The sequence below is a fragment of the Haliaeetus albicilla genome, chromosome 2, assembly GCF_947461875.1.
Source record: "Haliaeetus albicilla chromosome 2, bHalAlb1.1, whole genome shotgun sequence".
In the NCBI taxonomy this organism is placed as follows: domain Eukaryota; kingdom Metazoa; phylum Chordata; class Aves; order Accipitriformes; family Accipitridae; genus Haliaeetus; species Haliaeetus albicilla.
In genome coordinates, this window is record NC_091484.1 from 9,116,481 (window position 1) to 9,128,928 (window position 12,448).

Consider the following 12,448-nt stretch of genomic DNA (forward strand, 5'->3'; position numbering starts at 1 on the left):
AATTTCTTCCTTATATCTAATCTAAATCTACCCTCTTTCAGTTTAAAGCCATTACCCCTTGTCCTATTACTACATGCCCTTGTAAGAAGTCGTTCTCTGGCTTTCTTGTAGGCTCCCTTTAGGTACTGGAAGGCTGCTAGAAGGTCTTCTGTTGCTCAAGGAACTGCTTTTAAGTTCTGGATCACACATCACAGTACGGTGTAGGGGGGACAAATTTCTATTTCAAGTTGTTCCAGGCTTTGGAATATTAAAACATGCCCAAGGGCAGGAATGTTAGTTGAAGTGGGCTGATAGGCTGAGCTTGTCCAAAGTAATCAGTGTGTTAAATCTGTGAATCTAGAGATCCGTCTGAATGCTGTTGAGTGTACACAGTCTTCAGTGTTCCCACGAATGTCTCATGCTGCATGGGATAGCTGCAAGAAGTATAGTGCATATCCATTTAAATACAGCAAGTGTAAATTCTTCAGATTCATTATTTTTGTAGTGAAAATGATGTGGAGACTTCAGGCAACTTTTTCAAGACCCAGAATAAAAATATTAGCAAGAAAAGAGGGAGGACTAAACAACCTCCCTCCCCATTGCTTAGTGTAAGTGCAGACTTTTGATGAGATGCTGTTTTATCAAAGGTATAAGAAGTGGGCTAACCATTGAAGCCAGGGTATTCTTCATTAAATTGCGCTTATATGCTCAGCAGAGAAGTGGATACCCTGAAATTTTCTCATCTAATTGGAAGAGAGTCTTTTTTTTTGGTCTTTTTTTTCTCTCTCTTTGATTTGAAGCTTATTCCTTTTAAATTATCTGTTATCTATATTCTCCCCTGTTAGGAAGAGAAAGGTTTCTATTTTGCATTTCTGTTTTTAGAATATTACTGCTGGCAAAACCAGCAAAACTCCCACTTGTGGTCAGTGGGAGAAACATCAGGCCCAGGTCCTGCCTGTAAATACTGCTAATAGAAGCATTGGCCCCTCTCTGTTGTGCTTGTTAATCGAGTGTCTTTATTTTGCAGCCACTGAGCTGCTGCTAAGCCACTGAAGTCAGCTCCCTGTATACCCTGTGTAGAAGAAGGGTTTGAGAAGCAGATGCTGGTTGCCTGGGTATTACTTTGCTATGTTCCTGTATACTCTAAAATAATATCTTCAAGCAGGGTTTTCATTTTCATTTAAAAAAAGGAGAAAAGTTTATAAATAGGTAGTTGTCAAGTAAGATTTTCTTTAATTAAACATACACTTATGCGTGTGTAGGCACTTCATTTGGTTTAGATCCATGACTTGCAAGGTGTTTACGTCTTCAGTGTATCTTCTGAAACTGTGCTGCTTGTTTAAAAAACAGAAATAAGGGGAGGGAAAGTAGCATGAAGTATCCAGAAGACAACAGACAGTGAGCAGCTGCGGAGGGGAGAGAGGGAGAAACTGCAGAATGAAACTGCACTCAGGATGGTAGTGAGCAGAATTCAAATGGTAATATTTTCTGCTCAACTATACAGATATTGCCCATTCTTATAAACTGCAATTTTTTTGGCTAGCAGGAGCCATTGCGATCGTCTTGCCAGGCTTCCTGTACAATCTGGGTATAGAGTTTCAGCAAGTGATTCATGCATCCAGCCCAGTAATGTTACTGCAGTCCTTGGCAGAGATGCCTGTCTCCCCTGCTGGTCCTGTCCGCTTTGGCTCCTATAAAAAGATCTCCTTCAACACATAACTTTTAGTAAATAAAGTAGTAGTTAATATTGAAAACAAGTAGCAGATGTTGCCTCGTTTGGGATATTTTCGCAATATCTACTTGTTTACTTGTGATCAACTGTCATTTCTGTAGCTGATTATTTCAGTTCTAAGAAGTCTTATTCTACCAAAGCAGCCACTCTTTACTGTACTGTTTACTGACTTACCTTCTTGAAAGAAGGCCTGTTTCTTTGACCACAATATTTTCCATTCTTTTTCTTTGCGTTTTTTTTCCCCTTACTCATGTGGAATGATCTTTGTTGTAAAGCAAAGATAGTGCTATTGTCATATCTGGAATTGAAAGAAGCCTTTGAACTGTGGCCAGAGTCAGACCACGGTGGAAAAAGATGCTTCTCCAAAACAATATAACTGGCAAATCTCTGTGTAGATTTATAGTGTGATCTTACCATTATATGAGAACGCACTAACCTCCTATTGAACTCGGTGAGAGGAAATGACTAATGCAAGGAGATAGCTGATACAGTATTTATATTGGACAAAAAATCTAAACTATCTTAAGCCAGTTCTGCAGCACGGGAAGTTGAGTCTTTATTCAGTTTCCTACAGAGATGTTGTTAGACACTTTTTAATCAAATAATTTAATAGATAAACCTTTACCTTTGGCTACTGCCAAAAGTGTTGTGTTTTATTTAAGCAGATTCTAGTTGTTTTGGTAGAGTGACAAGCATTTTGCTTTGGGCATGTGGGATGTGTGGGTATTGGTCTATGAAGGCTGGACATTTCAGGACATTGAAAACCACACTTAAGCTTAATTATAAGAATCTTCCTTGTGAATATCTCTGAGCTTGGAAAAAATGCTCAGTAAAGGAGCTTTGTTATCCTTGGCTACTACTTAATTTCCCTAGCAAAGTGGCAAAGACACTTCTCTTCTTTGCGTTTTTAGTATCCACATCAGGTGCTGCTTCCCTCCCCACCCCCCGTGGATGTAAACTCTGTTTTGCCAGTGCCACAGGACATTAGGCTTTTACCTACTGACTCAAACTCTTCATGTATGAGAACCTTCACCACTAGTTTCTGTAATGGCAGGACAGACTGAAGTGTATTACATAGTGACCAAAGTGTATTACATCGTGTGAGAACGAAAAAGTGTTCACTGTGCTTTTCTTTCATTTCTTTTTTTCCTAAAGTACTTTTCCCTCTTCATTCACAGCTGTCTATTTCCAGACCTTCCTGGGCTTTTTGTTTTTGCATGTTAAGTTTATTTTCTTCCTATCCCTGGTGGCTATCTTGGTTTACAGAGCAGTTTGTTCCTTGCTCATTGTTTTGTCTCCTTTGAGGAAATTGCCAGGGTTTCCATTAGCTTGTAATACTAATAGCTGTGACCTCCTTGGGTATCTGCCTGGTTAGAAGGGATTTTTTAATTTGTGGTAATGTAAATATGCTTTGCTTGCAGCCTACAAATTACTTGTATCAGATAAGACAGCCAGAAATCTAACCTTTCTGTGGCAAGCATAAGCTTTAATTATGCTTATGCCATATAATGTAACAGAGGGGGTAAATTAGAGTGATTTTTACTCTGTTAAGCTTTGTGCATCCGTTTTATTGTTTCAGGTAATTATGAAATAAATTTTCAAGGTGAGGGCTAGAGGTTATTCTGAAGGCACATGCAGTCGGGATTGAGAGGTGTCTGCGTGGAGATGCCATGTTGCTGATTAAAAAGCTGATCATCCTTGTCTAAAGCATTAATTCCTGCTGTGAGTAACCAAGCTGCAATTGAATAGGCGTCTCCTTTGGCCCCAAGACAAGGTGCTGAGCCAGGTGGACCTTCAGCCTGACCCAGTGCAGACATTTTTGTGACTGTTGTGCAGAAAACTCATCACTTATGTTGCTGAGGCCACTTCAAATATGCTAATATTGACCCAGCTTAGACTCTTAATGTTTCTTATCTGCAGGATGAATCAACAGGAGAGATCACCTTCTATATGAAGGGGGCTGATGTGGTGATGGCTGGGATTGTGCAGTACAACGACTGGCTGGAAGAGGAGGTACGGGGCTGTCTCTCCTACATACGGAGGGTTTCTCACGCGAGTGCTTTTCTCCTTGTAGGGCAATATATGACAAAGCTTGTCAATGTGGCAGAGCGGACATAACTGCTAAAACATCTGCAAGCCAGAAGGTCACTGATCTCGGCAATTCATTGGATTAGTCTTCAGCCAAATATATATGCAGTAACAAGGAAGTCAGGTGGCAAGTTTGACATACTTAGTGCAGAATAAGTCCTGTAAATAAAATGGATTTTGCTCAAAACTGATTGCTATTCAAGATCACCAAATTTGTCCTGGGCTTGATCCTGTGTTTGGATTTACTTTAGACTGAAAGGTCTAATTTCAAAACTACATTTGGCAGCTTTCTACTGGGATATGTTTGTCAGGTTAGTAGTAATGTTGACACAGAGTTCATAGAAGTAGTTTCAGTTACTGATTCTCCCCACCCCCAAACCTTGGTGTTCAAAAAAATAATACTACCTTGGTCTTATTTTAAAGAGTTTGATAGCTAAAGATGTGAAGTCTACAAATCAAAGGCTTGTGTCCTTTTACGTAGAGACAGAGAAAACGAAATCAATGGGGTTGTTTTTGCCACACTGGTATAGCAGAGAGGACATTTTTGTTTCTGATCACTGGGATAGATTACAGACCATTGCAGATCTCCTTTTTTCCTCTTGGGTTTATCATGCACTTTATCAGATGTTATAGACTCACTGAGGTTGCTCAAATGGGATGGTTATTTTCTTAACCTGCTATCTTGCATTGCCATCTCTGCAATGGTGTGCATAAATCATCTTACTTGAGTTGCAGTTTATGGTTTACAATGTGATACTTCTTTCCAGTGTGGTAACATGGCTCGGGAAGGCCTGAGGGTTCTTGTCGTAGCCAAGAAGTCTCTGACGGAAGAGCAATATCAAGACTTTGAAGTAAGTTTTTATTTGTTTTTTTCATTTGTTTTTAAACAATCACTGAAGTGATTCTCTCAGACCTCTTGTGATAATGCTGCCTCTCATCTCCCTACTTCTTCTGCTAGAATTGACATTCTTCAATGTCTTGCTGTTCTTTTAATCAAAGTTGCTTTTGAAGTGATAACGTATGAAACTGGATCCCAGCCAGGACCCTCCAAAACAGTTCCTGAATCCTGCCTTATAATCTTTTATGGTTATAAATTCTGCAAATATTAATCATTTGTTAGACAAGTTGTGTTTGTGTGGGGAAATGTGTTGGCTTTTAATTTTCATTGTTGCATTCTGACATCCAGGGAAACTACAAACAACCAGAATATAATCCAGCCGGGCTTCATGGAAACATAGGCTTCATGCGTGTTGTTTGTTAGATGGGTCTCCACACAGCACTAATTTGCTTACCCCAGGCAGGCAAAATGTGAAGGAGAACGGTTTAGTTAAATGCAGAGATGAGATAGTGGAAATGCTTAGGATTCTCTATTGCCATCATTTATAGATGTGTTAGTTGCAGAAACCGTGGTTAGACCTGTGGTGCGAGGGAGATGCTTCCAGGCTTTCTGCAGGTGTCACTTCAGCAGCTGCTGTGCGTTTGCCTGCACAAGGACACGCTGTGCACCGTGCTGCCCAGCTGGAACAGGACAGGGACAAAATGACAAAAACTTCCTGAAATATTTTCCGCCTTATTCTGTAACATGCAACTCATGTTTGCCAGCCATTACAGGTGGCATCCCTGAACAGAGGGAGGTTAACTGGTTAACCCTTGTGCTGGTTAACCCTCTAATCCACAAAAATGCAGGCTGGCTGTGTGAGTGACTGTGTCTGTGTCTGCTCTGTCCTCAGGCACGCTACGTCCAGGCAAAGCTAAGCGTGCATGACCGTTCCCTGAAGGTAGCCACAGTCATCGAGAGCCTGGAAATGGAGATGGAGCTACTGTGTCTCACCGGCGTGGAGGATCAGCTCCAGACGGATGTCAGACCCACTCTGGAGACGCTGAGAAATGCTGGCATTAAGGTCTGCCTAACCTAATGTTACTCCTAGCAGGAACGCTTAGACCCTCTGGAGTATGTGGCACTGTCCTACAGACAGTAAATTAAGACAGTTTGGGGGCCCTGTCAAGGTAAACGTTTCACCAAGTGCCCTTTGCGAGTGGGAACAGTGGGACTGGCCAATGCATTTTAAACATCACTTTAGGAACAGAACACGCTGGAAGTAGTAGATGTTAACTAAACACGTGAAAGCATGTCACCTTTTGTGCTTTTCTTCCCCTAACATGCTCTGGCTCCTGCAGAGAAACTGAGTGCGTAAGCGGGAGGGTAGCTACAGGAGACTTTTGGGCAATTGTTTCTTTCAGATAGTTGCATGAATGTGTTTGGTCTCTGGTGCATAAGCTCCCGTGCTGGGGCTGAAGCTGTGAATATACAGGTTTTCAGTAGCCACTAGAGGGGGTCTGAGCCAAGAGAATCAGGGACTGACCTTTTTTTTTTTTTTTTTTCTCTCCCTGCTTTTTCTGGGCTCCAGCATCTAAGACTCAGACACCTACAGTCTGAGCTGTGCTCAGTGGTGAGGGAACCAGTGTGATGCCTGCTTATTCCCTCTCTGAAAACTTGCAAGTCAGATCCCAGACTTGCAAAAGGGAAAAAAAAATGGACTAAACATTCAGATTTGGGAAAGAAAAGTAGGTACAAGGTTCTGGTTGTGGTTTCTCTGCTTTAAGTAGCAATGGGAGCAAAAAATCTTGAGCCATGCTGTGAATCCAAAGCAGGGCTGTGTGTTTGGGACTGAGGTAGGACGTGGAATTCAAGGCTTGGGACAAGCTTCCAAAAGTGCTTTCTGTTTGGAGCCATCCCTGTAAACAGCAGGGACTTCAGCAGAGGAGTGAGACGAGCGGAATCAGACAGAGCTCCTTAGCAGCATTGTGGCTTTCTACCCCTGCGGCATAGTCCCGGCCAGTTATTCCAAAGCGGTTTCATTTTTTTTCTCTTCACCTTGGCTGGAGTCGGTGTCAGGGTGTGGGGTGTGTCGTCACACAGCGAGCGCGGCACTTCTGAGCACTCCTTGCAATGGTATATTCATTAGGGTATTGCATGCAAGAAGTAAATCAAGAGTGAAGGCAGTCTTGTAATGCATTACAGGGACCATCTTGTTAAGATCAAATCTCTTTCCAACCTCAGATTATTAAACAAATAAGTGAGTCTTTGTGTGTTTTTTTTGTTGGGTTTTGGGTTTTTTTGGTTTGGTTTGGTTTTTTTTTTTAAGGTTTCATTAAATATTCTTGGGCGGTGTCTTGAAAGAATAAAAACATCGGTGGAAAAAACAAAACAAACTCTGATATATTTACACTATTGAGGGAATTCCCTGCCAGATTATAACAGGGTATTGCTTCTGAGTATTGTTGCTGACATTGCTTTCTAATGCCCCCCCTCACCAGCACAAAATAAAAGGAGCAGTGTATATTTAAAAAAAAAAAAAAAAAAAAAAAAAAAACAACCAACTTAGTCTGTTCCAGACGCACACATCAGCAGTGAGCTAACCCCAGTTGCATCATCCACATTTCAGGCAGGGCCATGAGGGATCTTTCTGCGGCAGAGTCCGCTTATTTCAGCATACGAGAAATAGCTGGGGTGGGACACATTAACACACGCATACACATTCTTTAGCTTGCATTTTGTGGGTTTATCAGCAGAATCTTGAAATATTGCAGGTGGGAAAAATGTTATACATAGTTTGTAACTTCTTTTGCATTTCAGCCTCTTTAAAAGCTTTGCTTTCTTTGATCTGTGAGGATTTTCTTGTATTTCCTATTTTTTAAAATAGGGCTTTTTTAGAACAATAAGCTGTATATGTATTCTAACAATCCTTTTATATGCCTGAACTGGCAGGTGGTACTTCTAGATGTCCTGCAGACATGGTTGTTAAGTTTTGTATTTAATACACTCAATATTTGGATTTTAGGTATGGATGCTGACAGGGGATAAGTTAGAGACAGCCACATGTACAGCCAAGAACGCACATTTGGTGACACGGACACAGGACATCCATATATTCAGACTAGTGAGTAACACCCACATACCCCTCTCTCAAGACTTGCTCAGGACCCCAAATTCTGGGGCAGGAGGCATGCTGAGATCACAACTGTTTTCCAGCAGTAGACCCAGAATGTTTTTATTGTTTTGACCCAGCTTTCTGTCCCCTGAGTTTTTGTTTATCTGACTGTGTGCTCTGAATAACTCAGTGTGCTGCCTGTCTGTATTACTTTTGCTCCCTCTGAGACTTGTTTGTTTGTTTGTTTTTTCACCCCAATGAAGCAAGCCCTTCCTCAGTTGCCATCTTTTTCCCCAGGTGACTAACCGTGGAGAAGCCCATCTAGAGCTGAACGCCTTCCGCCGGAAACACGACTGCGCTCTTGTTATTTCTGGCGACTCGCTGGAGGTAGGCTCCAAATGCCTCAGGCTGTTCAGGAACAGCCCCAAAACACTGTGGCTGAATTTGGATTTTTTTAAAAGAAACTTTCATAGCACAAACGTCGGTGACGCTTCTGATCTCTGTAAATTAGGTGTGTCTGAAATACTATGAGTATGAGTTCATGGAGCTGGCTTGCCAGTGCCCTGCCGTCGTGTGCTGCAGATGCGCTCCAACACAGAAGGCTCAGATCGTGCGATTGCTCCAGGAAAGGACCGGCAAACTCACCTGTGCAGTAGGTAAGGGACTAGTTAGGGAGGAGTGACCATGTAGGATGGTGTCTTTACTATTTCTTGAGTGAACAGTCCCGTGTCATCTCATAACACCTGGAAATGCTGAGTTAGGTAACTGTTTTTGTGGGGATGGTTGAGAAGATGAAATTTTGCATATGGAAACTTCAATGACAAACCATTCATAAATATTTGGGGTAGTATCTTTGCAAAACAGAGCTTGAACTTGATCAGGTAAAGTGCCATTGTTAAGCTGTGAGCTTTATTTCAGCATTGTCGGTATAATGGTACACCTAAAGGTCAGATAATGTGATCAGTGACCTGTGGGTCTATTAAAAACAAAACTTCTTAAGAATTTAAATTCATGATTTCTATTTAAAATCCTGCTTTTGTTGATAGAGTGAAATGTTTCTTCTAATATTACAGTCTGGTACAGATGCCTTTGGTGGGGTTGCAAGTTGTCCCTGTTGCTTAACTACCAATGTCGTTTGTCTGTGCTCTGACCTGCAGGTGATGGAGGGAATGACGTTAGCATGATTCAGGAGGCTGACTGTGGTGTTGGAGTTGAAGGAAAGGTGAGATTACTTTGTGTTTAATAAGACTTCCTATGGCAATTCAGGACCTAGTTTGCAAGTAACTCTTAAATGAATCCTCAGAAATTTGTGCAAGAAGCTTCCACAAGAATAATCATCAGACCAATAGCCTTATCATGAAAAATAATTTGGCTGTAACAGAGACTACTCTTTAACAGAGTTCGAGTTCATTATTTGGTTCTTGGCAGATTCCCTGAATTTGGACTATTGTGGTTAGCTTTGGGGTTTTTAATCACACGTAGATGCTCCAAATGCTGGAGTTACAATTACTGATAACATATACCCTACATGTACAATTAAAAACTATTGATATTAGTTGAGAAAGCAAACTCTGGGTTAGAGCTCTGGTTCCTGTACGTGGAGCTGCTTGGAGCAACAAGACTGGATTTGGCGGCAGTGGAAAGACTGCTTGCAGTGAGCCAAAACATAAAATTGAGTGAACTTTTGAGACTGAAAATTTGTGTTCAAAACTGACTTGATATGAGTGTCACGTTAACATGCGTGTTGTGAATCATTAACCAGAGGCTTGCTTAGAATTGGAGGCCAGGGTTCAAATGGGAATTCTCCTCATATTTTTGCTCTTTGCTTAAAAGCCACGGTGGAAGGCAGAAGTGCTGAGGTAATGCTCTCCCCCACCTAATGTATTGCAAATTTTCTTGGAAATTCTGTCAGTGATAACTAAATAATAATAATACGATATTTCTTTGTTTCCAATAATGAAATGATCTCACTATGCTTTTACTTGCTGTTCTACACAGGAAGGAAAACAGGCATCACTTGCAGCCGATTTCTCTATCACTCAGTTTAAACATCTGGGTCGTTTACTAATGGTGCATGGAAGGAACAGTTACAAACGGTCTGCAGCTCTCAGTCAGTTTGTAATCCACAGGAGCCTGTGCATCAGTACAATGCAGGTGAATGGACTGTCATGAGGGATTTTTCCAACGGAGAGGTGAAAAAGCCAAATAAAAAAGTAAAGGTTCTGTGTTTTGTTTTGGATGCAATTATTTCTTCTCCTGAAAATTTTCATGGGTTGGAACTTGAGGTTGTTACTTTGATATGAAAACACATAAGAAAGTTCCTGGTATTGGACAAACATCAGCAACTTCTCCAAAATTGGATGAACAATATTCTACCTTAGAAAATGCTGCTTTCATGCAGCATGTTGTCGCTGTCATTTAGTAATGCTAGGAAATACTGAAAATCTGAAGCAGGGCAATATTCTAAAGGCCTCTGCTGACTAAGTGCACTTATTTTCAGGTGTGTTTTAACTTCAGTCTCACTATTTGAAGGCCTTACTTAAGCAACTGAGGAGGCCCTGGCTCAGACCTCAATGAGGTTACCAAAAGCTGGGTCTGGCGTGCTGTGGAGTGTTTGCAGAAGCCGTGTTGCAAAGGCTGCTGAAGCACGTATTAACCTTCCCAAGTACTCAGCAGCTCATTGCAACAATGTGGAGGCGGTCTGTTCCTCTCCATTTCAAAGGGACCCTTAGAAACAGATTTGGTATTCACAGAATTTACGTTGCTCATGTGCAGAGCCTCAGTGTAACAAAAATGCAATTGCCAGTTGGCAGGGAGAGTTGAAAGATTTTAAGAGTTCATGAGGCAAATTCTGTTCTTAGCTGTGGTGACTTGAGTGAAAGTTACAGTTAAGAACAGAGGTTGCTCTTTGGGAGTTGCATTTCCATGCCATAGTGTACTGATAGAGTCCTTAAAAATACTAAGTATTTTTTGAGTAAAATACTTGGTATTTTTGAGAAGGCTGGTTCTGCCCTCTCCCCTTTTTAGAATAAACACGTTGGAGAGGGATGCATAGAGAAAAAAGGTTCAAACTCAGGACAGTCTATCTTACTCTGCAGGTAAAAACAGGAACAGAAAACAAACCCGTAACTTCTGACAAAAAATAGTAAAAATTAATCTTGAACTCTGTGGTGTTTGTATTAGTGAGTGTTAACTCTTTTTACGTTGTGAAGGTATCATCCAGGCATAAATAAGTACGTACCTGTCCTTTACAACATCTGGATGGCTTTGATCAAACCAGTGGGCTTTGGAGGAAACTCTTTATGTTCTTTTCTGTGGAATTATATTACAAAAAGTTTTCCAAGTCCAGCTCTCCAGTGTTTGCTGTTAAACATAGCTTTCACCCAAGGTTTGAATAGGAATAAAAAGGGTTGATATTACATTCTTCTGTCTTCATTTCAGGAATTTGGAGAACCCACTGCAAGTACATTCCAGTTTGAACATATTTTTAAGCTGTTACTTTTACTGCAGTATCTTAACGCCTGAAAAGCTTTTTTCTTTTCTTTTCTTTTCTAGGCTGTTTTCTCGTCAGTATTTTACTTTGCTTCAGTTCCTCTCTACCAAGGCTTTCTCATCATTGGGTAAGGACTCACTTTTTACTAATAGTGTGGAAAACCTGTGCATAAAGAATAGATTTGGGCTAATTAACATGCAAGGCATGCACATCTCTACTCTGCACATTTCACAACACGGCTTCAGAAGATGGATGTGATCCTTGTCCCCTTTCTGCTCCTCTGCACTGAGCAAAGCCACTGAGGCAGTGCAAATCCTTCTAGAAACCTTTCCAAAAGGACAGTTTGTCACATTCAAAACATGAGAAGCAAGCCATCCTCTGGGAACTGTTCCTTCAATCCTAGTAAAAAACAGAGGGACGGTCGTTATGCTCTGGTGCCTGCACAGCAGAGCGAGCCAGTGCCCAGCTCCTGACAGTTTCAGAAGGGGGAGGCAACCCAACCTCTTCAACAGGAGGAGTCACTTCCTGTCTAAAGTATACTGGGATTACACTTGTAATCCCATGACTTCATAGACTTTCGAGAGCATAATTAAAAAACAAACAGCAAATTCATCTCCATTGCCTTCTGATACAAACAGGATCAAGCCTGAACTGTAGAACAAACTTTGGGGTGGTGACAGGTCTGTCCTTGGCTCCACTAATAACCCAATAACACCAGCTGCAATACTTGAACCAATCATCTGCATATGAGTGTTTCTAATCAAAAGCCATTCAAGAAGCAAATCCTGCAGGTTTTTCCTACATGCAAAACTCTGGTGTGTTCCATTTGCAAGTTTTTATAATATGTACATCATTTGGCACTTCAAGAATACTGTATTTCCTTTCTGAAGACTAGCATTTCTGTTTGCTCATCTACACCTTAGGTAATTTACTTGTCTTCTACCTTCTTCCCAGGTATTCCACAATTTACACAATGTTTCCAGTGTTTTCTCTAGTCCTGGACAAGGATGTTAAATCTGAAGTTGCAATGTTATATCCAGAGCTCTACAAAGATCTTCTTAAGGTGTGGGAGACTCTTGTTTGTTTTGTTTAAGAAGATCCCTGTCTTGATTTGAAACTCTAAATGTGTAAAGTCAAATATATTATCAGTAGATACAGAACTTTATCATGCATTTTGAAGCAAAATTGTTTTAAAGGCAAATTTGAATTAACAGATACAACCAG

The 12,448-nt window shown here is 41.0% G+C and overlaps 1 protein-coding gene across 1 annotated transcript in view; it reads left to right on the forward strand.

The window, feature by feature from the left end:
- ATP9A (ATPase phospholipid transporting 9A (putative)) overlaps positions 1 to 12,448 on the forward strand; it is a 65,509-nt gene that overhangs the window by 43,916 nt on the left and 9,145 nt on the right. Inside the window, exons 16-25 of the mRNA XM_069805038.1 lie at positions 3,632 to 3,724; positions 4,567 to 4,650; positions 5,530 to 5,700; positions 7,642 to 7,740; positions 8,029 to 8,118; positions 8,243 to 8,387; positions 8,889 to 8,953; positions 9,730 to 9,885; positions 11,287 to 11,351; positions 12,179 to 12,287. Of these exons, the coding sequence (XP_069661139.1) occupies positions 3,632 to 3,724; positions 4,567 to 4,650; positions 5,530 to 5,700; positions 7,642 to 7,740; positions 8,029 to 8,118; positions 8,243 to 8,387; positions 8,889 to 8,953; positions 9,730 to 9,885; positions 11,287 to 11,351; positions 12,179 to 12,287 (1,077 nt within the window). The remainder of the gene's footprint in view (positions 1 to 3,631; positions 3,725 to 4,566; positions 4,651 to 5,529; positions 5,701 to 7,641; positions 7,741 to 8,028; positions 8,119 to 8,242; positions 8,388 to 8,888; positions 8,954 to 9,729; positions 9,886 to 11,286; positions 11,352 to 12,178; positions 12,288 to 12,448) is intronic.